This window comes from Panthera leo, chromosome D3, assembly GCF_018350215.1.
Source record: "Panthera leo isolate Ple1 chromosome D3, P.leo_Ple1_pat1.1, whole genome shotgun sequence".
Taxonomy (NCBI): Eukaryota; Metazoa; Chordata; class Mammalia; order Carnivora; family Felidae; genus Panthera; species Panthera leo.
Window position 1 is genome coordinate 19,218,511 of NC_056690.1, and position 27,016 is coordinate 19,245,526.

General features: G+C 45.7%; 1 protein-coding gene across 2 annotated transcripts in view; it reads right to left on the minus strand.

Annotated features, from left to right (window-relative positions):
• Positions 1 to 527: 527 nt before the first annotated feature.
• Positions 528 to 27,016, minus strand: part of SPECC1L (sperm antigen with calponin homology and coiled-coil domains 1 like) — a 140,794-nt gene continuing 114,305 nt past the window's right edge. For both annotated transcript variants that reach the window (XM_042910427.1, XM_042910426.1), the window contains exons 14-16: positions 5,751 to 5,867; positions 4,862 to 4,921; positions 528 to 3,167 (exon numbers count right to left, since the gene is read on the minus strand). In XM_042910427.1, coding sequence (XP_042766361.1) covers positions 3,078 to 3,167; positions 4,862 to 4,921; positions 5,751 to 5,867 — 267 coding nt within the window. In that variant the 3' untranslated portion in view covers positions 528 to 3,077. The remainder of the gene's footprint in view (positions 3,168 to 4,861; positions 4,922 to 5,750; positions 5,868 to 27,016) is intronic.

The window sequence follows — 27,016 nt, forward strand, 5'->3', positions numbered from 1 at the left end:
GTATAATTATCGATTTTTTGTTTCTCTATAATTTTATATATTCTGAAAATTATCTCCAAGATGATGCATTGCTAAAAAAAACAACAACAAAATCTCCAAGCCAAGGCACCCTGCCCCCCACTCTGTTCCCCAGAACAGCACATGTCTGGGCTACAGTTTGGGAATGCCAGGGCTTCTGTTCTTGTAGGGCAACTTAGACTGTGCTTCTGGGGTCTTGGTATCTGTTACACAATCTCAGTGGTCCCAGGGCCACCCTTGTCTCAGGCCCGGGCACTTGGTCATGCCTGGTGGCTCTGCACAACAGCCCAGGGTGGGACCTATCACACACCTCCTCCGTCCCTCAGGTCCTTTCCCCACAATGTTTCCTGGCCTATGAGCTGAAGGGGAGGGGGAGATAAAGGGGACAGAGCCTGGGCTCAGGTGCCCTCCTCTTGCCAAAACCCAGTCCCAGGAGGCTTCAAGGGTCCTGTTCACACATGTCAGAGGGGCAGCTGGAAATGTCGAGCTAGAAAAGCCCAAGCCTGATGTCTTTCAGCAATTTTAATACATTTGAGAATATTTCATAGAACAAAATAAAAAAGTATTGTCAGTCAGCAGAAGCCCATGGTTGAGGGATACAGAAATGTAACTGGCCCTTTTGCAGTAAAGCTTGTGCTTGAAGGGAGAAGAGGCAAAATGACTTCCTGGAGGCTTCAGGTCAAGTGCCACTGGACCAAAAGCACCTCACAGTAGCACTTTTAGGTATGTATGACCATCTAGAATTATCCTATAAAGCCAACATCATAAAAAGAATCCTATTAGAAAAAGCAAAAATCACGCTTCTAGAATCTTCTCACCTGTGGACCCACATGCAAAATGTGGGCAGCCCAGCCAGACACCCCTGCACAGCTTCTTGTCAGAGAGACAGAAATGGGCCTTTAAACAGGTGGGCCTCGTCCCGGCACTCCCCGCAGCCACCCTCTGCCCTGTCACTGACCTCACGGCAGCCTTGTGAGCACAGCCCCATGCCTACCAGCATGAGTTGCCAGGGCTGGCTCGCTTGGCTAGGAAGGGACAGATGTGTGAACTGCAGATCCAGGGAAATCTTTTCCTTCACAGAACAAAAAAGCACCCCCCAACACAATAAATAAACAAAAACATGGCCGCAGATCGGACATACTGGGTCCAGACAGGAGCACAGGCTTCCATGAGGGCGAATGAGAGCCAAAGCGGAACTCAGAAAGACCAAGTGGAAAGACACTGAAAAACAATTAGTTCTCACCTAACAGTCCCTCCTGTGACAGCACAGGGCAACTGTCAACAGAACAACAGAAATCAGAATAGAACCTCGTCAGGAAGGTTGAGACAGGTACCATCTCCCAGGGTCTTCCAGTGTGCCCTGGGGCTGGACTCTGCTGACTTCTCCTTCCTTAGCTGAAAATAGGCATTTCACAAAGAGCCTCCAGTTGGGGCAGCAGGTTAGGACCTCTGGGCAGGGCTGATGGGCACTTACCAGCCACCTGACTGTGGGCCAGCAGGCCACATGCACACAACACACAGCCCATTTCACAATAACCACATTCTTCTCTAGGCTACAGACATATCAAGTCCTAGTCAGGAACACCACACTTGAACGCAGAACCCTCGGCCCATGTGTTGGCCGGGCACCTTCTTCGCATCCTGTGGTTGGGGCAGTGATCCTGCTTCCACTGGTGGCAACTCTTCCTCATGCTGCTTTGCAGGTGCCAAACACAGCTGTGTTCTAGAAGCAACAGGTCTTGACACTGTTTAAACCAACAGCTACTGTGTTAGGCACACAAGAGATGCAGGCTCCCTGTTCCCAAGAAGGGCTGAGTCCCAGTCTGAGAGTCATCTCACCAGGACACCTCATGATAAGGCTTTGGTTCCGCTGCACAGAAGAGGTGCTGGTGCGGCTGCCTGTCACTCGGAACCTGGAAGGTGGTGTGGCAGGGGACCAACTCCATCGCTGGGCTGCATGTCATGAGCCCTGAAGACATCTACTGTAGCTGTGTATGCAGTGGCCTCCAAGACCCCCCTTGCAAGGAGAGTTAAGGCACTTCCTTAAATTCTTGCCTAGGAGGATTTCGTCTGAGTGACTCAGAGTGACTTTAAATTACACTGTCTGGGCTGCCTCCAGCTGTTTAGCTTTTTCTCCTGCTATGTCCGACTTCATTTCTGGCTTTCACCAGGCTAATGTCCAGATTTTGTGTTTTAGCTCTACGTTCACGAAACAAATTTAACTTTGGTACCAATAGAACAGGAGCATTTCCCCCCAATATTGCTCATAAGAAAAAAAAAAAATTTTAACCAGAACTCCTTTTGACCAATTCTTTTGTCCAGAAACCTAATGCCAGAGCTGGGTTTCCAAGCCCCTTCAAGGCTGAAGGACAGGTCGGCAGAGGCGTGACAAGGGGGACCCAGCAGCAAAACCAACCATTCAGCAGCAGCAGACCCTTTGAGCCAGGAACTTGAGTCACAATCATTTGTTAGCTCAAGTTGCAAACACTTAAATCACACGGGCCAGGACAGCCCTGTCACCCGGAAGCGGTGGCCATCCCACTGCCATGGGATACACGCCTTGAAACTGAGCCCACGTCCAGGGCCGTGGCCTGTTCACCCAGCCATCTCTGCCAGGTGCCGACTTCCCTGCCCAGTTCTCCCAGGTGACAGAACCTGCGCTGGCAAGGAGTCCAGAAGAGCTGCAGCTAAAGCTTTCACTAACCCCCTGTGAGCTGCCCACATCATTTCACCCCCTTCCCCAAGTTTAGCTGTGCGTGAGCCGTTTTTTACACCCCGCAGCACTAATGTAGTTCAATATTCTCTTCAGAAAAGAAACTCCGCAGCAAACAGCGTGTGTGATGTGCATTGAGCCCACGCCGACCTCTGACCTGACAGGTCATGTACGAGGAGCCCAGTGTGAGCCGTGGGCCACAGACGCCTGAGTTCTCCTAACTCAGAGGCCCCGGCTGAAGGCTCACACGCTGCGGGGCAGCCCAGAGAGTCGCTGAAAGCTTTACGGGGTGCATAGCTAATGGCGTTGGTGTCACTTGGTAATGGGGAGAGTCCTTCTGGTGTGCTCAGGTTTCAAAGTACTTGTAGATTGCTGTCACGTAAAGCATCACGCTTTGCCAATCAGGCCGCTCGGTCCGGACCATTTCATTAATGTCCTGGCGGAGAAGGAAGAGACCTGCTTAGAATCCCAGGTCACCTCTGGGCCCATCCCAACAGGCTCCCCCCACAGCTGGGGTCGGGGGCTTCGACTCTGGGCTAAGCTGGATCATACCCACCAAAGGCCTGGCCAAGATGCCTGCTCCATCGCTACCAAGTGTGCCTGCGAAGTGTCAGCATGGTCCCTGAGCTGCCTGTCTGTGCCTGAGCCCTACCCCAGAGTCCCACACCGGGGTGCCCATGCTCCCGGCCACAGCCCTCCAAGGCTGGCTTTTGTCTTCTTTGGGGCCTTGCTCTCTGCCTACCTCTCTTAAACCCCTCCACATGGTGGCTTCTGAGAGCCCTTCTCACCCTAGTCTCTGTCCTGAGAGAGTCTCTGTGGGCCCAGGGCTCCCAGAACTCAACTTTCCAATGTCCTTCACCATGGCAACCATCTGAAATCATCAGACACTGTTCTCTAACTGTATCCTGCAGAATATCAGTGATCTGTGAGATGCCAGCTGATGAAACCCAAGACTTGGATATATGACTAGAAGACCCCAAAAGAGTTTCACTGTTGCTGAAGAACATCCATGACTTTTCAGGGGAGCCATGCTCAAGAGAACCCGTGGAACCATGGGTGAGGGACACAGAACATGTTGCCACAGCCAGCACAATGGAACGGGCCACCCAATGGTGGTATAGAAAAAAGAAAATACGTTTGTTCAATGTAAGATCTTGACTAAAAGCTCTTTAGGGTGGGGAAATGGACAGCTTTTTATATGTTAGTACTTTACATGTGATATAAAATACCCAGCTAACGGGAAACATTTCAATAATGGTAATTTCTCTTTCTCTCTGTACAGCTGAATAGAGGACATATTTCTGTCAATTCAGAAGATACAACTTCTGGGACTTTACATGAACACTCCTGTGGGGTAAATATGAATGTAAACACTTCTTCAAAACCATCCAACGGTTACAAATGAGGGTAAGGGGTGTCCTTGAGTCCCTGACCCAGTCCCACAGGGCTCTTTACTCTGTGGAAATCTCAAGCTGGGCGCCCTGGACAAACACCTCAGTAGAGTTTATATATATAATGAAAGTGTCTCTAGGTGTGGAAGTACTGGCTTTGCATCTGGACGCAGTATTTTCTTCAGAAAGTCAGACATAGTGACAAGGTGAGAGCTCTGACAGAAGCATGTGTGGTTTGAGCTACTGCGGGCACTGAGCAGAGGCCTAATGACCCTGAAATGTGGGCTCTCTACAACTAATTTCTCACACTGTGAGTGGCATTTGCCACAGCACTTGTGAAGCGTGGCATACCTGCTCCACCTCTAAAGTCTCCTTCCTCGAATCGCACTCGCCTCCTCTCCCCCTAGCATGACAAAAGGCAGACAAACCCACAGGAATGCATCTCTGACAATGACATGTTATTGTCATGAGATTCACCTGAAAAAGAAGGTGACTCTAAGGAAGTCAAAGTCGCTGGGGCTGTGGTCAAGATGACTCCACCCACCTCAGGTGCTTCCTCAGGACGCACAAAGCGCCCACAGGACTGAGGTGAAACCCCTGCCGGGGCCCCTCTGGCAGGATGCTCACTCGGCCGGCCAGGGCCTGTGTGGACCCCTGTCTCGCCCAGTAGCCACCCAGGAACTCTCTTAATGAGAAGGAAGCTCTTCCCAACAAAAGAAGGGGCCTGCCAGTGACTCACCAGTGTGGATTTGATGCCGACGCTCTCAGCTGCCTGAAAGGCCAGGGTGAAGTTCCTTCGCTGTAAAAGAAACTGTGTGACTGCAGTGGACAAGCGAGGCCAGGAGGAAGGCAACCTGCACTACCTGTGCTGCCAGGGAAGATGGACAGCCACCTCCACTTGGTGCCAGAACAAACCTACACTGGAGCCCCTGAAGCCCCCACCTACCCTGACCACCCCTCCGCAGGGCCCACCCACTCCTCTGGTGACCGGCTGTAGAGCAATCTCCACAAGCCCCTTCTTTCCTCGCTGTGGAAAAGGGATGCTTCTGACACATCAGCCCTGAGCTGCCTGGACCTGGACCCCAAAAGCTGATCAGAAACACCTGTCAAATGAGCTTCCTCCCCAGGGGAAAATCTTCAAGGGTTATCTGAGGGCAGGAGGGGACCAGAGGAAGGCTCGGGCTTGGGACCTCTCCTAGTGCCCATCTGGACGAGGGTTCTCCACAACCTGTCTCCAAGCACCTCCCTGAGTGGGACACCCGGACTGCACAGGGCTGGTGGGAGGCTGGCCTGGTGTGGTGAGAGCCCTGCCCAGACTGCTCATGCCTTGAGCAGTTCTCCGTGGCCAGTTCTTGGTAAAACCCTCAATTCTAAATATCATCACCCAGGAAGGCTGACAGCTCCCACAGGGAATGTTGTCACTTGGGGAATTCTGAACCCACCAAATGTCCTAGAAAGGTTGGTCAGGGACTGGCTGGCTCAGCACAAATAACTCAATCCCAGAACAAAACTGAGCTGGGATGAGGCCACTGTGAGCCAGCAATGTGACTTGGGTCCTGCCAGTGGAAGGCTCTGCCTCTCCTATGCGGTAAGGACTCCAGGAGCTGGCCATTCCACAGCCGGCCTACCTTATCTTGGCTGTTCAGCTCTTGATATGGAATGTGGGCCGGAAGGTACGTATGCAGGAGAGCACAGAAGGCCAACCCGTCATTCCAACTGCTGCTGAAGTTTGTAATGTCAATATTCTGAAGGAAAAGAAGAAAAACAGGTAAGTAACGCACGTTGTGATCTTCTGAGGAGGACGGTGAGGAGGAGAAAGGAGGCCTCAGATGCCACGTGGCCTCCAAATGCCAGGCAGGGGGAGCTTCCGGAGAAAGCACAGAGTGCTAGGGGCCATGTCCCAAGACCAGCAGGTGTCAGTGACTGGCCTTGTAGCAATTCCCCACTCCATCCTATCCACCACCTACAGATTGCTGCCACCTTGGTGGCACACGTTTGAGCCACCTCCTCTTCACGTGAAGAACAGTGGGCACAGGGCACTGTTCTGGCAGTTCTGCAGCATCGTGGGGCCCTGGGGAGCAGAGTTCTACGCTGAGAAGTTATGATTCAGCCTGACCTCCCCTATTAGGGCTCAGGCACAGATTTATAGTACATAAAAACCCCTGTGTTCTGAAGGCATCAACAGCTGCCATCTTGCATTAGGAGACATTGGGAGCTGATTCATGCTGGGGCTGTGTGCGTCCCCACAGCGCTTCTCCCAGATCACCTCGACTTTCTTGTAAGAGGTACCTCATTCCATATTTATAGTATAATTATTTGCAACCATAAAAGTAACATATTCAGAATAGTTGACTATATGGTAACACAATTTGGCTAATGTGTAGCCTTTACCTTTACTTGCGAGAATTCTTTTTTTTTCTTTGAGAGAGAGAGAGAGAGAGAGAGAGAGAGAAGAGCATGCTCACTCGAGTGGGGGAGGGGCAGAGGGGCAAGGGGAGGGGCAGAAGGACAAGGAGAGGGGGAGAGGGAGAGAGGGAAGGAGCGGGAGGGAGAGGGAGAGAGAGAGAGGGAAGGAGGGAGGGAGGGGAGGAGAGAGAAAGAGAGAAAAAGAGAATATGAATCTTAAGCAGGCTCCACACTCAGCCCAGAGCCTGACTTGGGACTTAGCCGTGAGATCATGACCTGAGCTAAATCAAGAGTCTGATCCTTGGGGCGCCTGGGTGCTCAGTCAGTTAAGCGGCCGACTTCGGCTCAGGTCATGATCTCGCGGTCCATGAGTTCGAGCCCCGCGTCGGGCTCTGTGCTGACAGCTCAGAGCCTGGAGCCTGTTTCAGATTCTGTGTCTCCCTCTCTCTGACCCTCCCCGTTCATGCTCTGTCTCTCTCTGTCTCAAAAATAAATAAACGTTAAAAAAAAAATTAAAAAAAAAAGAGTCTGACCCTTAACCTTCTGAGCTACCCAGGCACCCCATAAGAATCCTTTAAAAAATTTTTTTTTTGTTTATTTATTTTTGAGAGAGACAGAGACAGAATACCAGTGGGTTAGGGGCAGAGAGGAAGACACAGAATCCAAAGCAGGCTCCAGGCTCTGAGCTGTCAGCACAGAGCCCGATGCGGGGCTCGAACCCACGAGCTGTGAGATCATGACCTGAGCCGAACTCGGACGCTCACCCGACTGAGCCACCCAGGCGCCCCAAGAATCCTTTTGAAAGTAAAACTCCACAATTAAATTTTGGAAATTCACACACTTTATATAAATGCCACAAACTGAAAAAGCGAGCACTTCCCAAACACCTCTTATTTAAGGTCACACTGTTCTTTCATGCAGACTTCAACTGCATCAAGGGTTAGTTCTTGGGGGGGCTGGGAAAGCCCACATTTTATTATTGAAGGCAAACCACCCGTTCCTGGGTACAGGTTCCTACTCCTTCCTGGGACAAGTGATCACACAATATGAATACCATGTGTACATGTACAGAGTTTTACAAACTTTGCCATCCCTGACCCTGGTTTACAGACTGTTAGGTTCTCACACCGAGTAGGGGAATGGATGAGGGGCAGGTGGGGAGGACAGGACCAGGCCTGGCAACTGGCCCTTCGGGAAAGACAGTCTTAGTCCAGACTCAGCAGCTCTCAGGCAGTTTCCTTACAAAAGCAGCAAGCAATGTGGAAGAGCACAGAGCTGAACTTTTCATAAGCTTTTATCATCCAAGTGAATTCTGGCCCTCGAATGCAGACACCCAGAATGCTGCCCTCTGGGGGCGGGGGGGGGGGGGCTTCTACTCAAACATAAGCCGTCAAAAAGGCAGCAGCTCTGTGGGCAATTATTCCAGAGGTCATTTCCCCTCTGTAACCTGATTATTTGGGGCAGCCAGTCACGCTGATCTGGCCTGAAATCATTGTTCATAAACTGTGGTGAGAGAAATTACCAGATTAAAGCACAAAAGGATACAAACCTGCCAAGAGTCACAGGGAAGATCGCAGTAAGCTTTCAGGGCCATCTGACTTGGCCTCAAAGAGTGCACCCGCCCACCCTCCCCCAGTGACTGGGGCCTGACAGGTCTTCCCTGCCTCGGTGCTGCAGTCCCCACACTTCCTGGCCATGAAGACACAGTCCAAATAAGCATGCCTGTCCGGTTTCCGACAGCCCCTCCCCGCCCCCCTCCAGGGGACAATACCAGTCACCACCTCCTTTAAGGGCGCCGTGCAACCAGTGGTGTCTGACAGTTACTGCTGAGCCGCCACAGCAAACGTGCCGCTTTCATCTCACATGAATCTCAGGAAGCAGCCAGCCAAGGGGCGCCAGCACCATCTGGGAGGAAACTGGAAGTAGGGAAGGGAAATGACCTGTCCAAGGTGCTGGGCTGGTAGCAGGGAGGATTGAGTGTCAGTTTAATTCTATCACCCGGGAGCAGTTTTAGATAAGGAGGCTGGGGCGCAAGGAGGCCCAGGTCCCAGAGCTGATCTATGTGGTTATTCAAACTCAGGCCTGTCCAAAGCCCATCCACACTCCAGAAATCAGACTAGATCTCATGACAAGTGCCCTGATCAAAGACCCGAGGGCACGGAGTATCACTGTGTGGAAAGCAGGGCGAGAAGCTTCTTAATGACTGTCCAAGGCCTGTGGGAGGCCAACAGCAACATGTGGCTGCTAAGGACTCCCAACCCTTGCCCCCAGAGGTCACATTCATTTCTGGAGGAAAACAAATCTCTACTTCCTGCTGCCGCAGCCCCCTCTTCCAGCTCCTGAAAGTCAGGCGTCTGGCAGAGCTGCCTACGTGCCTGGCTTCCCAGCACCTCCAGAGGAAACTGCTGCGCTCCAGCTCCCCAGCTGTGGGAACCCCAGCCTTCCCCAGCTTCCTCAACACAAACCCAACCTCAAACCTGGAACCTCCAGGCAGAGCAGCGACTTCATTTACAAAACATGCCAAAGATATTTAAACAATGAGGAAACAATGGCTTCTTGAGTTTCAGGGCAGGGGGTGCTAACTTTGAAGTACCTGACTACCAAACTTCCAAATCAAAACAAAGTCCAAACCCAGGCAGGCTGGCAGGTGTCACTGTCCCCGCCAGCTGGAGGCGAGCCAGGCTGGGCGCTGTACCCAGCAGGGACACTGAGGCCAACATGCAGGAAACCCAAGTGAGACCTTCAAATGCCCTGTCCCCGTCCTTCTATCTCCTACCCCCTCCAGAGAGACCCTGGGGGAAAATGAGGCCAGTGCTTCAAAGGAAATGGAGAAAAGCCTAAAATCTGAGAAAGCAGGCCTCAGGCAAGGCTGCCATCACCCCATGCCACCACGGCTGTGCTGGGCCTGCACCCTCTGCTCCCAATCTCACTGCTTATTCATTTAAAAACAAATTTTTTTTAACGTTTATTTATTTTTGAGAGAGAGACAGAGAGCATGAGCAGGGGAGGGGCAGAGAGAGAGGGAGACACACCATCTAAAGCAGGTTTCATGCTCCAGAGTTGTCAGCACAGAGCCTGACGCAGGGCTCAAACTGAGATCATGAGCTGAGTTTAAGTCAGATACTTAACTGACTGAGCCAGGCGCCCTTCTGCTTGTTCGTTTTTGATGTTCAGGGCTGGGATATCAATCTACTGTGAAATAATGCAGACTGAACATGGAAAAGTCTATAAACAATGAAGCTGGTTCTCTGAGGCTGAAAAGGGTGCTAGAAAATCCAGATGGGAAGACAGGAAAGTTCTGCTGGCTTCCTCTCTGGAGCTCTTAATTTTGAGGCTATTAATTTAGGCTTAAGAAGCCACCTCCTCACAAAGTTATCTGTAACAGCCTTAGGACTTTCACAGATATACTTTTTGGCATGTTTATTTCACAAAGGATGTCTAGGAATGGACCTTCTATTTTCAAAAAGTGGCATTTTCAGTGCATAAGGGAAGTCCTTGACTGTAAAACCTAAGTGTACTTCTCCCTGGACAGAAGGGCCATTTACACCTTACAGATTACCACAGGGGCTGCGGTAGGATCAAGGGCCTTCCCCCCCTGGATGTGCCCTGACTCCTACATGGATAGCTTCTTCAGCAGGCCAGCCAATACCTATAAAATGAACTATTCTTAAAGCCCAAAGCATGATGTTTTCAGGGAATACACATACCAATGCTTTTCTTACTGTTCACTATTCACAGGTACTGATACTAACAAGCTCTCTAAGAAGGAAACGGTTTTCTTTTTCTTTTTAAAAATTTTTTAATTTTTAATTTTAGAGACAGAGAGAGCACAAGTGGAGGAGAGAGGCAGAAGGAGAGAGAGAGAATCTTAAGCAGGGACTTGATCCCACGATCCTGGGATCAAGACCTGAGCCAAAATCAAGAGCTGGACTCTCAACTGACTGAGCCACCCAGGTGCCCCCAATTTTGTTTTTAAAAGAGACACAGAAGTAGTAATTACAAAAATAGAGACATACAGTAGTAATTATAATGCAAGTTTCTTTAACAAAAATTTTTTTAACGTTTATTCATTTTTAATTAATTTTTTTTAATGTTTATTATTTATTTTTGAGAGTGAGACAACATGAGCAGGGAAGTGGCAGAGAAAGAGGGAGACAGACTCTGAAGCAGGTTCCAGGCTCAGCACAGAGCCTGACACAGGCTCAGACCCACGAACCGTGATACCATGACCTGAGCCAAGTCAGACGCTTAACCGACTGAGCCACCCAGGCGCCCCCAATGTTTATTCATTTTTGAGAGACAGAGAGAGCACAAGCAGAAAAAGGGAGAGAGAGGGAGACACAGAATCTGAAGCAGGCTCCAGGCTCTGAGCGGTCAGCACAGAGCCTGACGCAGGACCCCAACCCACGAACTGTGAGATCATGACCTGAGCCGAACGAAGTCAGACACTCAACCAACTGAGCCACTCAGGTGCCCCTATAATGCAAGTTTCTACTTAATGAATTCAGATTTTGCATTCAGTTTTCAGGTCAATTCAGGACTTTTCTACTTTTCTAGAGAAGTCTATGTTTGGATTAGGCGGACAAAAATGAGAGGCTTATGATACGTGCCAGAACAAAAGTTCAGGAAAGCATTCAGCACAGACTCAAATGAGGCACTTTGTCGCATTTTCTCCCACAGCCGCACGTCCTCCCATCGAGGAAATGTCCACTAAGAGATCTGATGGGGCAGATGGATGTGGCCTGCTTCACAGGCCCATCTGTTGTCCTTTTCACTATCATAAAAATTCAGACCAGACACCTAACACCCTCACGTCCCTCCATAGGATTGGCTGGGTGATTCCCACTCATTCAATTCTTGACCTGGGCCAGAAGCCCTCTCCTACTCCTGTGACTTAGATATGATGCTGTCCTTTGTCTGTGGCCTTCAGGTAGCCCCACTTTGGTGTGTGTTTATATGCACTGAGAGTTGAGCGGTGGAGTAAGAGAGCAAAAAAATTACACAAAATCTCCACAGAAAAAAATTAAAAAGTGTCATAAAACATCTTAAAATGTTTTAATTGGTCTGAAGCTTAATTAAGGGCCATAAAATACACCCCCAAATTCCACATGTTCTTTAAATAGTTATTAAGGTTCTGATCTATTTAAGGAAATGCCACTTTTATGGGCACAGGGCAAAAAGCCAAATACCATGATTCATCTCTCTGCTCACATCAATTTCCTTATGCCCGTCTCAACTGTGGAAGAGTGGGATCACAGCCAAACACAGACAGAGAGGCCAGGTCCTTCCTGCGACTGAAGATGCTGGGAATGCTACCTGCTGGGGGTCACAGCCCAGCCTTCAGGAGACACAAGTGAATTACAAACAAAACCAACCCTGCCCAAGGTGCCTCAGCCCCAGGCCATGGGTCAAGTTCTGGAGGGTGTGTGGAAACCTGAGAGAGGCAGGCAGGAGAGGGTACCTTTAAATATGTGGTATGGTAGGGGGATGTGAGGTCTAAATAGCATGAGGCTCTTGATCTCGGGGTCGTGAGTTCAAGCCCCACACTGGGTGTAGAGATTACTTAAAAATAAAAACTTAAACAAACAAATAAATAAAATAGAGGGAAAAAACATCAAGAGACAGTATTTACCATTGCTGGTAGTGTTAAACACGGAGGCCTCAGAAGACTCTGGATGTAACCAGCAAAAGCCTGCTTGGTGCCCAGGGCTGCCACGGTGTGAACTGGCAGGCCCACTCTGGCTGCAGGTCTAAGGGAGGTGTCCTGGAGACCTTAGTGCTTTCTCCTTTTTGAAGGAGAGCTAAGCTCTCTCTGCTCCAGGTCAGAGAAGGAGAGGGGAAGGGAGGGGAGGGGAGGGAAGGAGGGCAGCATATATCCATGAGGCTTGCTCACCATGGAGTCCAGTGTTGGGACTACGTGGTAAAGAGGGAGGAAGGAAGGAACCAGCAACCCTGAAGACAGGGCCCTGCAGCTCGTGCCACTTGTCAGGGAGGGGCTTCTAATAAGGACCTTTGATCTTCACTGTGCATCAGAATCACGTGCAAGGCCTTTCCAAGGCCACATGTTCAGCTCTACCCCAGAGAGGCTGACCCAGTTGTCTGGACGTTATTTTCGTTAAAGGTCCCCAGATCACCTGAGTCAGGACCACTGATCTAAAGACTGACAGCGGTGGAAGTGCAGTGGATGGGAACATTTAAAGGTGAAATCCGGGAGTTCATGATGATGCTCACAGAAGCACACCCAGCCCAGCTTGGAAACCACTCACAGTCTTGAGGGCTGGGAAACCAAGGGAGAGGATCAAGCACCAGATGGAACTTCCCCGACCAAACTGGATGTCAAAGCAATTAAACAGCTGATGAAAGAGTTTGTGAAGAGGAATTCCAAAGAAGCAGGAGTGACTGACAGAAATGGAATGGTACCATTTGGCAACAGTGATGATGAGTGGCCAGGACCATCTCAGAAACACAGAGCCAGTCCTGCTCTGCTCTATCTGAAAGGGCAGGACACAACTCCACAACTGAGGTGTTTCTGCCAAAACCTGGAACCGGAATCAGATCTAACCTGTAGTTCTATTTTCCAGCTTATATTAGGGAGAGCAGCACAGGGATGTAGTCAGCAAAACCTAAAATGTAGAACTCTATAGAATACATGATCCACTTCCCTCAAGAGGACAAACTGAAAGGAAAAAAAACGGGGGTGAATTTTACGATTAAAATAGACTTAAAAGAGGTATGTTATCCAAATGCAACGTGTGAACCTTATCTGGATCTTATTTGTAACAAATCAATGAAAAAAAACCATGATTCAATCGGGAAGTTTAAACTAAATGTGAGAGGGCATTAAATGACTGGGAGTTGTTCTGGAAACCTCCAGGTGGGGGTGGAGAGTGCAAGGACCATGTGCAATGACTTGTGTCCAGGGGGCATGTGCACAGGGTCACTTTGCCACTCTCATTACTGTAGTGGGTATTTGAAAATTTCCACAAAAAGACAAACCAACCTACAACTCAACAACTCAACTAAAAGATAAATAACCCAACTGCCCAAATGCAAAATCGAGCAAAGGATCTGAACAGATATTTACCCAAAGAAGACAGATGAATAGCCAACAACACATAAGAAGACACTCAACTCCATTCGGCAGCAGGGAAATGCAAATCAAAACTACCAAGAGCTACCACTTCATAGCCAATAGAACACATGTCATTTTACAAAACAGAATAACAGGGGCATCTGGGTGGCTCAGTCGGTTGGGCGTCCAACTCTTGGTTTCAGCTTAGGTCACGATCTCACGGTTTCATGGGTCCAGGCCCGTGTTGGCCTCTGTACTGGCAGCGCAGAGCCTGCTTTGGGTTCTTTCTCCCTCCCCCAGTCGCACTGTCTCTGTCTCTCTCAAAATAAATGAATTAAAAAAAAATTGAATAACAAGTGCTGGTGAGGATGTAAAGAAATGAGAATTGTACACTGCTGATGGGAATGGAAAATGATGTAGCTGCTGTGGTAGTTCCTCAATAAGTTACACATATAATTATCAGATAACCTGGCAGTTCCACTCTAGTATCCACATAAAAGTGAAAACAGGCATGGAAATTAATACCTGCCCAGGAATGTTCACAGCAGCATTATTCACAATAGCCAAAATGTGGAAACAACCAACCAACAAAAGTCTACCAACAGAAAAATAAACACAATGTGGTATATCCATACAACGGAAATTTTTGAGTCATAAAAAAATGAAGTACTGGGACACCTGGGTGGCTCAGTCGGTTAAGCGTCCAACTTCAGTTCAGGTCATGATCTCACAGTCTGTGAGTTTGAGCTCCGCTTTGGGCTCTGTGCTGACAGCTCGGAGCCTGGATCCTGCTTCCGATTCTGTGTCTCCCTCTCTCTCTGTTCCTCCCCCACCTGCACTCTGTCTCTCTCTCTCTCTCTCCTCTCTCCTCAAAAATAAAGATAAAAAAATTTTTTTAAAAAGTGAAGTACTGACACGTTACAACACGGATAAATCTTGAAACATTCTGCTAGGTGAAAGCTAGACACAAAGGCCGCATATTGTAGGACTCCATTTATACTCAACATCCAACTTACTGAGATTCAGAGAAAGCAGATTAGTGGCTGTCAGGGCGTGGGAATAGGGAGTGACTGCTAATGGATATGGGGATTTCCATTTGGGGGTGAGGAAAAGTTCTGGAACCCCACACAGTGGTGATGGTTGCATAACACTGTGAATGTACTTAATGCCCCTGAACTGTGGACTTAAAAATGGCTGGAACGGGAAAATTTTAGGTTATGTCTGTTTTACCACAGTAAAAACAACAACAAAAACAAAACAAAACAAACAAAAAACAAACTCAACCCCCCCCCCCAAAAAAAAAACTGGCGAATGGTCTGAAGTAGTTCATGCTCAATAAACTCTATACACCAAGTAGATCTCATAAGCAACTAACTTATCCTAGAGCGTTCACTGGGAAGTCACGTTTCTTAAATATGATTCAAAGTAGGTTTTATGGGAACTTTTACAGCCCTACCTAAAAAATTTTCTTAAAAACAAGTAGTTGAACACAGAAGGCAGGGTATCAACCTGTTCCCTTCACCACCAGGATAAACAAGCAACTATGGTAACTAGAAAGGAAGCTGATCTATCATTCTCTGTATGGCTGTTCCAAAGTCAAGGGAGGGAAACTGCCATGATTCTGTGGGTGAGACAGCTACATTTAACCACAATGATGTTGCTCAAAGTAGCAAGCACATTTCTAGGATACAGCTCCAACTGTATCGAAGCTTCACAAAAACAAAATCTAGTATAATAATAACATTTTGGGCTATATAAATTGTTTCAGTCAAATGAACCAATTTTGGGGGAACAATTCAGAATAAGTTAGCAAATGTCATCCTAAGAGATGGGAGTAATATCCCCACATTTCCCATAAACTCCTTCAAAGGGAGACTTTTTGTGGAGGAACACACAGGAACCAAGATACCTGCTTTTTGAAAATTCAGGAAAATTGCCACTAGGAAGGGACGGTAGGCAGGAGCCGCTGACTAGGTCCTACTTGTCCTGGGCATATTATGAGCAGTCTTATGAGCAGCTTAGGAATCAGTCCTGCCTTTTCTAGATTTAGTTTAGCTTTGGCAGAGGTTATTACTCATCAAAATGCAATTTGAACTAAAGGAGACACACACAGAAATCCTCAAGCAACATTTACCATGGTGTGTGCTCTGGGGAAGGGCTTGCTTGGCAAAGGAGGAGAGAAGCTTCATCTCCTCATCCTAACCTTCCCAACGGCTTCCCTGAGAATTCTTGTGTTTGAGAGGAAGAAAATGAGGCATTCCACAATATCTTTGGGATAGCCTCCTTTAGTCTATCCTTAGGACAAGTGCTACCAATTTTGTACTCAGGCTCTGAAACAGACAGATGCAGGGCAATCTGGGTAGTGAAGGCTGCCCAATGTAAGAAGCCATGGCTCACACCAAAACCCTGTTCAAATGCCTTCTCTGAGAAAAGGCTCTTGAGAACCTTCTGGTGACAGAACGGAAGCTCTTTACCTTGCAAGCCTGACTGCTCCTCCATTTTAAGTCTTAAGAAATTCTTTACACTGATTTGAAAGCCACAGCTCTTATAGATCATCACTGAAGAGAGAGTGGTGTGACAGGATACCATGGGTTTTAGAATCCCACAGACCTGGGCTTTGAATGTCAGGGCCACTTCCTACTACTAGCTAGCTACAAGACTGGGGGAGCATAATTTACCTCAGAGAGTCTCCATTCTCTCATATACAAAATGGGAAAGATACACAATTATGAGGATTTAATAAGACAGAGTCTATGAGGTACACAGAACAGCTCCCTCTGCTAGAGTTTGGCATATCCCGTCCCCTTCTCCCACCTCCCCCAAGATGGTGCTGATTGCACCTTCTAAACCACAAATAAGCATAAGACAAGAGACTCTGTCCCCACCCCAGGAAAATCCCCGGAGTACCAGAAGCCAGCCACACTGGTTCCGAGCCCCTCTCTTCTAGTTCACACCCTGGGACTTCAGGACACCTACCATCTGGGCCAGGGAATATCTGATGGCTCTGTGACAATCACATGGACTTCTGTCACGCGTCTCCCCTGTGCCTACTGCAAATAGATAGCACTTACATGACTTTGTTTCCCTCTCTCGGGAGTGTTCTTTGCCAAGCACTGAACTCAAAAGCTAGCACCCTCTTCAGGCACTCCACAAAGGTTTGCTGAATAACATGCTTGTTTAAGAAAACTGAGTGGGGCTGAGAAAGAAAAAAAGAAAACTCTGAGGAAAAGCAGAGAAATTCAAGGGAAAAAAAAATCCAGAGTATCGGAAAGCTTCAGTATAGAGGTAGGTCTTAAAAAAAAAAAATGCTTCAGGGGCGCCTGGGTGGCTCAGTCAGTTGATCATCCAACTCTTGATTTTGGCTCGGGTCATGAGCTCCAGGATGGAGCTCACATCAGGCTCTGAGCTGAGTGTGGAGCCTGCTTAAGATTCTCTCTTCTCCCTCTGCCCCTTCCTGCTCTCTCAGAAAAAAAAAAAAAAAAGCTTCAGCTTCTAAACATGAGGGCTGCTAGAAGACAGCACTTATAAAGCATAAAGGACAGATACAAAGTATACCTAGACTCATCCAAACACCTTAAATTTGAAAAATGTGATTTGTGCAAAAAAGGATACTACTACACAGAGACTACAGGATACTATTAATTCCATGCAGAGCAAAGATTCAGACCGCTGCATTCATGGCAAGCCCCAGTTAGGACGTTGCCCATCTGGACATACTGTTATCCTCCCGGTGAGTACCGAGCACTCACATTTCAGGGAGCACTCACGTTCAGGTGCACCTTCTGATGCAAGCCCAGACAGAATGTGAGCCTAGAAGGACTACTGACCTTCCTTGGCACAGCACTTCCCTTTCTGAAATCATAGGGCATATATCTGGTCTGACCCAGGACACTGAAGTACAAGGCAGCCTGGATGTGAAGTGGCTATGGTAGTGCAGCAGCTTGGGAAGGAAATGATCTCAGGAAAGAATTGCTCCATATGGTGTGCCCACCTTAAGATGAACTTATCTTACTGCTTACAGCAGGAACGGTTCTTCTAAATCTGTCAGGGATTTGTTTCTACACCTATAAGGTACCATTTTGGCAGAAGGAAAATGGCAAAATGTCCAAAAACAGGTATCACACCTGTGGAACCACCCTCTTGTAACCCTAACTCAATGGTTTACTTACCTTCCCATTGGTGCAGTAAATGTGAAGGAAATGGTGAAACGCTTTACACTCTGAACCAGATACAACCAGATACCATCAGTGGAAGAAAATGACGGTGTTGTCACAGGGGAGGGGATGAGCCTGAATTCCACTGGGACCCTGTGTGTGGCACTTTACTCCTGACCCCATACTTATTTTTCTGGTTTTGCTTTGCATGCAAGTTGGTTACAGGCACTTTTTGTGGGTGTCTTGGTAAAAAACACTAATTAGGATGTAGCCAAATAGAGAGGGTTGAGGGTCCTAAGGAGGGATACGATGCAGCAGAAGTATAAAGGCCACTCAAAACTGGATTCTACACAGAACAGTCATGAATGCTTATGATTACAAATCTGAGTCATAAAAAAGGTTACAATTATGCCCAGGAAACGGCATACTTTTTAAAGGCCTGTAAATACTATTATGTCTCAGAAATAATTTTGAGAGTTTCTTGAGGGCAAAGGTCATGCTCTAGACTGCATCATATCCTTCCTTGTATTTAATGACCATTCTAGCTGTGCCTAGGCACATCACTGAAGAAGATACATGGATGTCAAATACGCACACAGAAAGATGCTCAACAGCACTGGTTCCCAGGCAATAGGAAAATTAAAACCATGAGGAGATATCACCACACAGTTATCAGAACGGCTGGAGGCTGACCACACAGTCTCGGTGAAGATGTACAGGAACTGGAACTCTTGTGCACTGATGGTGCAGCCACTTTGGAAGACAGTCTGGTGGCTTCTTAAAAAATGACACCGGGCCTCTGGGTGGCTCAGCTGGTTGAACGTCCGACTTCAACTCAGGTTACGATCTCACAGTTTGGGAATTTGAGCCCCACATCAGGCTCACTGCTGTCAGTGCAGAGCCTGTTACAGATCCTATGTCCCCCCTCACTCTCTGCCCCTCCCCCACTCACACTCTCTCTCAAAAATAAACATTAAAAAAAAAGTAACACCTACACCAACCACATGGTCTAGCCAACCCACTTTCAGATGCTGACACAAAGACCTGCACACGAATGCCCACAAGAGCCTCACTTATAAGCAATAGCTGGAAACAATCCAATGTCTGGCAACAGCTGAATGGATAAACAAATGGTGATATGTCCATGAAACAGACTTGCTCTTCAGAACAAAAAAAGGAAGTGAATTATTGATACACACAGTACTGAATAAATCTCACAATCATTATGCTAAGGATAATGCCAAGTGAAAGAAGCCAGAACTCTCCCCAAATTGTACACGCTATGATCCCATTTATACAAAATTATAAAAAATGCAAACACTATACAGTGACAGCAGACCGTGGTCGCCTGGGGATTGTGGAGGAGGCAGGGAAAGGCAGGATGAACGGGATACAAAGAGGCATAAGGAATCTTCTGTGGAGATCGATATGCTTACCATGTGTGGGGACGGTTTCACAGGCATAGGTATGTCAAAACTCAAACTGTAAACCTTAAACATGTGCGATTTATTATGTGTCAATTCTACCTCAATGCATCCTTTTTTTTTTTTAATGTTTATTTTTGAGAGAAAGAGAAAGCACTAGCAGGGGAGAAGCAGAGAGAGAGAGAGAGAGAGAGAGAGAGAGAGAGAGAATCCTAAGCAGGCTCCAAGTTGACAGTGCAGAGCTGGCCCAATGTGGGGCTCGATCTCACAAACAGTGACAAGATCATGATCTGAGCCGAAATCAAGAGTTGGACACTTAACCGACTGAACCACCCAGGCGCCTCAATGCATCTGTTTTTCTAAAGCAATCTCAGGGCCACAAACACATTTAGGTGGTGCCTAGGTTCTCTCCATTAAAAAAAAAAAATTGTTTTTTTAATGTTTATTTATTTTTGACAGAGAGAGAGAGAGAGAGAGAGAGAGAGAGAGAGAGAGAGAGAAAGAGCTAGTGGGGGAGGGACAGAGAGAGAGGGAGACACAGAATCAGAAGCAGGCTCCAGGCTCCGAGCTGTCAGCACAGAGCCCGATGCGGGCCCTGAACCCACCAACTGTGAGATCATGACCTGAGCCGAAGTCGGTCACCTAGCCAATTGAGCCACCCAGGTGTCCCAGTTCTCTCCATTTTTAAGCTTTTTCTTTATCCCCAGTGTTTCAGAGTGCTGTAACTGAATGTAGTCTGGGGTTAAACCACAGTATGACCAGATACAACCCAAGTGACTCTGCTACAAGACACCCTGGGCCAGCTCTGAGAAGGCAGAGTCATGTCCTTGAGTTCTCAAGGCTCTAGGTAATTTGCTACACATGACTGTAGAGACAAATGCAATTCAGCTTTCATAAGGTAGACTTCTTTGCCAGACTGTCACTACTCTACCCAGGTTCCCTCTTACCTGTGAGGCAATGTTTTTAAAAATACCATTATAGGGGCACCTGGGTGGCTCAGTCAGTTAAGCATTCGACTCTTGATTTCAGCTCAGGTCATGATCTCACGGTTCATGGGTTCAAGCTTCACATCAGTCTCTGTGCTGACAGCATGGGAGCCTGCTTAGGATTCTCTGTCTCCCTCTTTCCCTCTCTCTCTCTCTCTTAAATAAGTAAACAAAACATTAAAAAATATAAGGTTCTGCCAGGTTAGTGTCACATTATTAGGTTCTCTACTTAAATAAAAGACAACAGCACATTGGATTTTTCAAAAAAGGCCATAGCACTATATCTGACCCTAAATCTTTTCCAGAACTTTACTGCATCCCATCAAGGGGCAGAATCTATCTCCCTTCCCCTTACAATTGGGCAGGCCTTTGTGACTGCCTTGGCAGATAGAATGTGACAGAAGAGATGCTACATGACTCCCAAGACTAGGTCATAAAAAGTGAGGGGACTTCTGCCCATCTCTCTCTTGGGACATTTACCCTGGAACACAGCCAGGAGGCTGTGAGGAAGCCCAGTCCACATGGAGAGGCTGCAATGTGGGCTTCTAGTCCTGACCCAGGGAAAATCTCGGCAACCATCAGCCACCAGAAATGAGAGCGGGAGCCTCAGATGAAATTGAAGGGAGCAGAGATGAGCCGTCCCCACTAAGCCCCATCCAAACTGTAGATTTATGAGCTAAATAAATGTCATCATTATTTTAAGCTATTAACTTTTGGGGTGGTGACTGTTATATAGCAGTAGGTAACCAGACCATCCTCCTTTCTCCTGGATCTAAAGAGCCTATTTGGAAAATAGTTTGTCTTTTCCTCCTCCTTCCAGTATCTAATGGTTAATTACCCTTTCCATAATTATGTATCGTGAGGCAGCAAACAGAGCATCTTTATAAATTACCTGCTTCTACAAACAGAGAGGTCACCCTAAATTTCCTGAATGACCTTGGGCTAAACTCATTTGTGAAAAGCCAGAGCATCATGTATATAATAAAATTAACCTGTCAAATTTCAACTCCTCTGTAGACTTCATATTGTTATGTTGGCATCATCCAAAGTGAATGAACACACACACACACACACACACACACACACACACACACACACTTTCTCATGATGTAAGGCAGTAAAGGACTGCTGAGATGATGTATAAAGATTATTTGACACAGATAATTTAATGATTCTGCTTTTAGCAAAATAATTAAGCAGCTTTTGAAAATGTCACTTACCTGATTTCTCCTGTATTTCTCAGTATTCCTCATAAGAAAAATGCCCATTTACTAGAATTTTAGTGAAGAGCCTGGGACCCTGCTGGGGAGGCAGGATAGTTAGCAGAAACAGCCTGAGGCTGGGTGTTTGGAGGCCCAGGTGAATGATCTCAGGCAAGTCTGCCATTTCTCTGATTTGCAGTTTCCTCACCTGAGAAGTAGAACCTCCTGTCTGCGTAATTCCTAGGGGTTATCTCAAGACCAATGTTCTCCAACTTCTAAGAGTGGAATTTTGGCTGCTCATTCAGATTAAGTACTTCAACTTTTATCTAAGCAAATGAACTCCTGAGACAATTGTATTACAGCTAACCAAGAGCACTGGCAATCAAACCATGTTCCTACTTCCAGCAGGTTTCCATTATGGATGGGAGTTAAATGGGGAAAGAATGAGGGGAAGAGAAACGGAGCCCCGAGTTATGGAGAACAACAGGTCTCTAGGGCTCTGTTCAAAGTCCTCAGGTCCCTCTGGCCTCTAGCACTTCCACAGTCCCATTCTGTTGATGAAGTCATAACAAGTACACGTGAGGGGGCTGTCAGCCAGCTGGGGTGGGGGAAGGGGGGGTAAATATGATTGAGTAGTGTCACCTACCATGCATGAAAACCCTGATCAAACTAATGTATGGTAATGGTATTAAGCAATTAATTAAAAAAAAAAATTTACAGCCTTGACATTTCTGGAAATAGATGTTAACGGTTGCTATCAAATTATGTTTAAACAGAATGTAAGAAGTACATTGTGATTCTGGGAAAACTTTGTTTCCCAGCTGCTATGTTTGGCATTAAAAGGAATCCCCTGAAAACAGGAAGCCATTCTTTCACTCCGCTGTGACCATGAGGCCACCCGCCTAACCTCCACTGTGTGCAGCAGAGGACACAGGCCTGCAAAGAGCTCAGAGATGTGAGCTCTTTGTAGACATGTGAACTTCACACTGGGCCACCACAAGCTTTCTGGACATGAGGGCAGAGAATGACGAGGCTGTGGCAGTGTGAATGGCTTCAATGGAGAGAATGAGTGGTATATGGAATCCACATGAAGACTGAGTGGGACTACAAATCTGCCATTCCTTTTCCCTTTGTTCAAGTATTTTTAACCCCTGGAACAGTGATATTTACAAACAATAAGATTTCTGCATGGAAACTTAGCTTCCATCCAAACTGACAATGTAAAACAGAAAAAAAAAAAAAATTTAGACTTTCAACCTAGATTCAATTCAGAACAAAACTCTTATCTGCTGCCTGCACCTTTCTTATTTTTTTAACTCTGGGAAGTCATTCCTGTGACCTAAGATTCCAGTTATAGAAGAGGAAATGAAACCATCTAAGCTTTGCTTTGACAATCAGGAATTCCGAATGTATTATTTTAACTGCACTCTATCTACTGGCAGAACTCCCAGCTCTCCTGACCTCTCCCATTCCACCCTCTCTGCCTCAGTCCTAACTTGAACCACAAAGAGAGGATGCTAGGAAAGTGGAAGGAGAAGACAGGGAAGAAGGACTGGGGGAAGAGGCACTCCACTCCGTAATGTTTCTGTGTGAGAGACTGAAGACCACTCCGAAAAGAAGGGGAGTATCAGTGGAAACACCATTCCACCCTCAGAGTTGAACAGACAAGGGGCAGGGGGACCATGTGTGTAGGGTATGCTTCTCTATTCCCTGCCCCAGGATGCAGTGAACAAGAAGAGGAATCACAAGAAACCTGAGCTTTGGGGGCCAGTATATTCAAGTAAGGAAAGCTACCTTTATCCGGAGAATTCACTCACCCCACAAGTTTCAGAGTGCTGGAAATGCACAGTGGCCCAAGGGAAGGTGGCAAATGCCAGGTGCCTGGGCTACCCAGGTAGACACTAGCAAGTATCATATAAACACTTCATAAATTTATTAAGAGAACTTCTTTTTCTCCTACTTGTCTATACCCTGTCTAATATTTCAAAGGAAGCTATGGGGGACTGAGCTATTTTTATCTGTCCATTAGTTCTTACTCTACTGACTCTTCAATTCACGGGGACACACAATTCTAGGAGAAGAAAGGGTAAGTACTCCTTTGTTATTGTTGCTTAGTGAAAGAGAGTCGAGGGGAAAAGAAATACAAAAAGGAAGCATGTGAGGAAACTGCCAGCTGTGGTGGGGCAGAGATTGACAATTCCTCTCTCTAAAAAACAAATATAAAACTGGACAAAATTGTCAAAAATAGTAATTTCAGCATTCTGGAAATGAATCAAAGGCAAATAATTTCAGGTAAGAACAGTGGGAGTCTGTAGCCCTCATGCCTAAAACTGCTCTCATCTGTTTCCCTCTTTTAATTAAAAAAAAAAATAACAATGAACAAAGTAATAACGATAACACTGTACTACTGGGTTTATAACACAAATAAATTGAATATATATGGCAAAAGCAGCACAAAGGAAGAGTGAAGAAGAGGACCCACATCAATATAGCAAAGTTGCTATATTTTACCATATTAAGTCTGAAAAACCTTAAATCAATTGGGATAAGATATGTATTGTCATCCCTAGAATAATCATTAGAAAAATAACGATTTCAGGGCACCTGGATGGCTCAGTAGGTTAAGTGTCCGACTTTGACTCAGGTGATGATCTTGTGGTTCATGAGTTCAAGCCCTGCATTGGGCTCTGTGCTGACAGCTCAGAGCCTGGAGACTGCTTCAGATCTGTGTCTCCCTCTCTCTCTGCCCCTCCCCTGCTCATGCTCTGTCTCTCTCTGTCTCAAAAATAAATAAAAAAAATTAAATTAAAAAAAATAATAATAATAAAATAATAAAATAACTAAATAAACTTTATTTAAAAAGAGGATAAATAACTTTTATAAACCTCTAGCTAGATTAATCAGGAAAAAAGAATATACAAGTTGCATTGTCAGGAATGAGAACAGAGACAACACTTCAGATTCTACAGGTATCTAAAAGAAGGGAATATTATGAACAACGTTATGCCAATAAATTCTACAACTCAGACAAAATGAACAGATTCCCTGAAAGACAACCAACCAAACCTCACTCCAGAAGAAACATAATCTGAATAGCTCTGTATCCATTAAAAAAAAACAACTGGATTTGTAATTAAAATTTTTCCCACAAAGAGAATCAGACCAGGTGACTTCACTGGGGAATTCTACCAATTATTTAAGAGGGAAGTAATACTGACTGCACATAAACTTTTTCAGAAAACTGAAGAAGAAAGAATTCTTACCAACTCATTCTATGGGTAACATTACAGATACCAAATCCCAGGAAAGACATTATCAACAAAGCAAACTGATCAATACTCCACAGAGACATAGATGCAAAAATTGTATACAGAATTCTACCAAGTTGAATTTGACTTGCTACAAAGGATAATACATCATAACTGAATAGAATGTGTCCCAGGAATATATGGTTGGTTTGCCACTCAAAATAAATTATCTTCACTTGATCTTAGCCAAAAGGCCGAGAAGCGATCAAAATAAATTCTCTTAAACAAACAATGGATCAAAGAAAAAAATCACAAGGGAAATCAGAAAATAATTGGAGACAAAGGTAAAGTAAAACACAACATATCAAAATATATGGGATACAGAGAAAGCAATTTAGGGGGAAATTCATAGCAATAAACTCTTATACATAAAAAATAAGAGAGGTGCCTAGATGGCTCAGTAGGTTAAGCGTCCGACTTCAGCTCAGGTCATGATCTTGTGGTTCGTGGGTTTGAGCCCCACGTCAGGCTCTGTGCTGACAGCTCAAAGTTTGGAGCCTGCTTCTGATTCTGTGTCTCCCTCTTTCTCTGCCCCTCCCCCACTCACACTCTGTCTCAGTCTCTCTCAAAAATAAACATTAAAAAACATTTTTTAAAATAAGACCTCAAATCAACAAACTAACCAATTTTAAAACTTAAGGAAGTAGGAAAATAAAAACTAAACCCAAAGCTTGCAGAAGAAAGTAAATAATAAAGATTAGAGCAGAGGTAAACACAAGAGAACAAACAACAGACAAAAAAAATCAATGTAATAAAAAAATTGGTTCACTAAAAGGTCAAAAAATTGACAAACCTTTAGATAGACTAAGGAAAAAAGAAGCCCCAAATTACTAAAATCAGAAATGGAACTGCAAATTACTATAGATTCTACAGAAATGAAAAGGATAATAACAGAATACTACGAACAACTGTCTGCCAACAAATTGTATTACCTAGATGAAATGGACAAATGCCTAGAAACACAAAACGTATCAAGACTGAATTACAAAGAACAGAAAAATCTGAGTAGATGTTTAACTAGTAAGATGACTGAATCAGTAACCAAAACTTTCCAGTAAAGAAAAGCCCTTGACCTGATGGCTTCGTTGGTGGATTCTACATAACAGTTAAAGAACTAATCCTAATTCTCCTGAAACTTCTCCAAAAATTGAAGAGGAAGTAACACTTTCTACCTCATTCTATGAGGTCAATATTACTCTGATACCAAAGCCAGATAAAGACACTATCAGAGAACAATGCTCAAGACCAATATTGATGCAAAAATCCTCAACAAAATACTAGCAAACCAAATTCAGCAGCACATTAAAAGGATTATACACAATGACCAAGTGGCACTTATTCCTGGAATGCAAGGATGATTCACAACATACACAAATCAATTTTTTTGATATACTAACCACATTAACAGAATGAAGGGGAAAAAACCCACATGATCATCTCAGTTGATACAGAAAAAGCATCTAATAAAACTCAACAAACTTTCATGATAAAAACATTTGAAAAACAGAAATAGAAAGAAATTATCTCCACACTATAAAAAGCTGTATATGAAAAACTCACAGCGAACATCGCACTCAATGGTGAAAGACTGAAAGCTTTCTTCTAAGCTGAGGAAGAACAAGCCAAGGATGTCCACTTTTGCCACTTCTATTCAACATAGTTCTGGAAGTTTTACCCGGGGCAATCAGGCAAGAAAGAGAAACAAAAGGCATCCATATTGGAAAAGAAGAAGTAAAATCATCACTGTCTGCAGACGATATGATCTCTGTAGAAAACCCTAAAAATTCCATACATACAAACTGTTAGATATAATCAATGAATTCAGCAAAATAGCAGGATAAAGGTCAACATACAAAAATCAACTGCATTTCCATACACTATGAACCTAAAAGGGAAATTAGAAAATAATTCCATTCACAGGAGCACCAGAAAGGATAAAACAAATAGGAATCAACTTAATCCAGGAGGTAAAGGACTTGTATGATAAAACCTACAAAATTCTGCTGAAAGAAAGTAAAGACATCCCATATTCATGGGGTGGAATACTTAATACTGTTATGATGTTATTATTACCCAAAGTGATCTACAGATTCAGTGCAATCCCTACCAATGTCCCAGTGAGATTTTTTTTGCAGAAAGAGAAAAACCCTCCTAAAATCAATAACAAACTCAAGGGACCCTGAGTAGTCAAAACAATCTTATAGGGGCGCCTGGGTGGCTTGGTCAAGGTTAAGTGTCCGACTTCGGCTCAGGTCATGATCTCGCAGTCCGTGAGTTCGAACCCCGCATCGGGCTCTGTGCTGACAGCTCAGAGCCTGGAGCCTGTTTCAGATTCTGTGTCT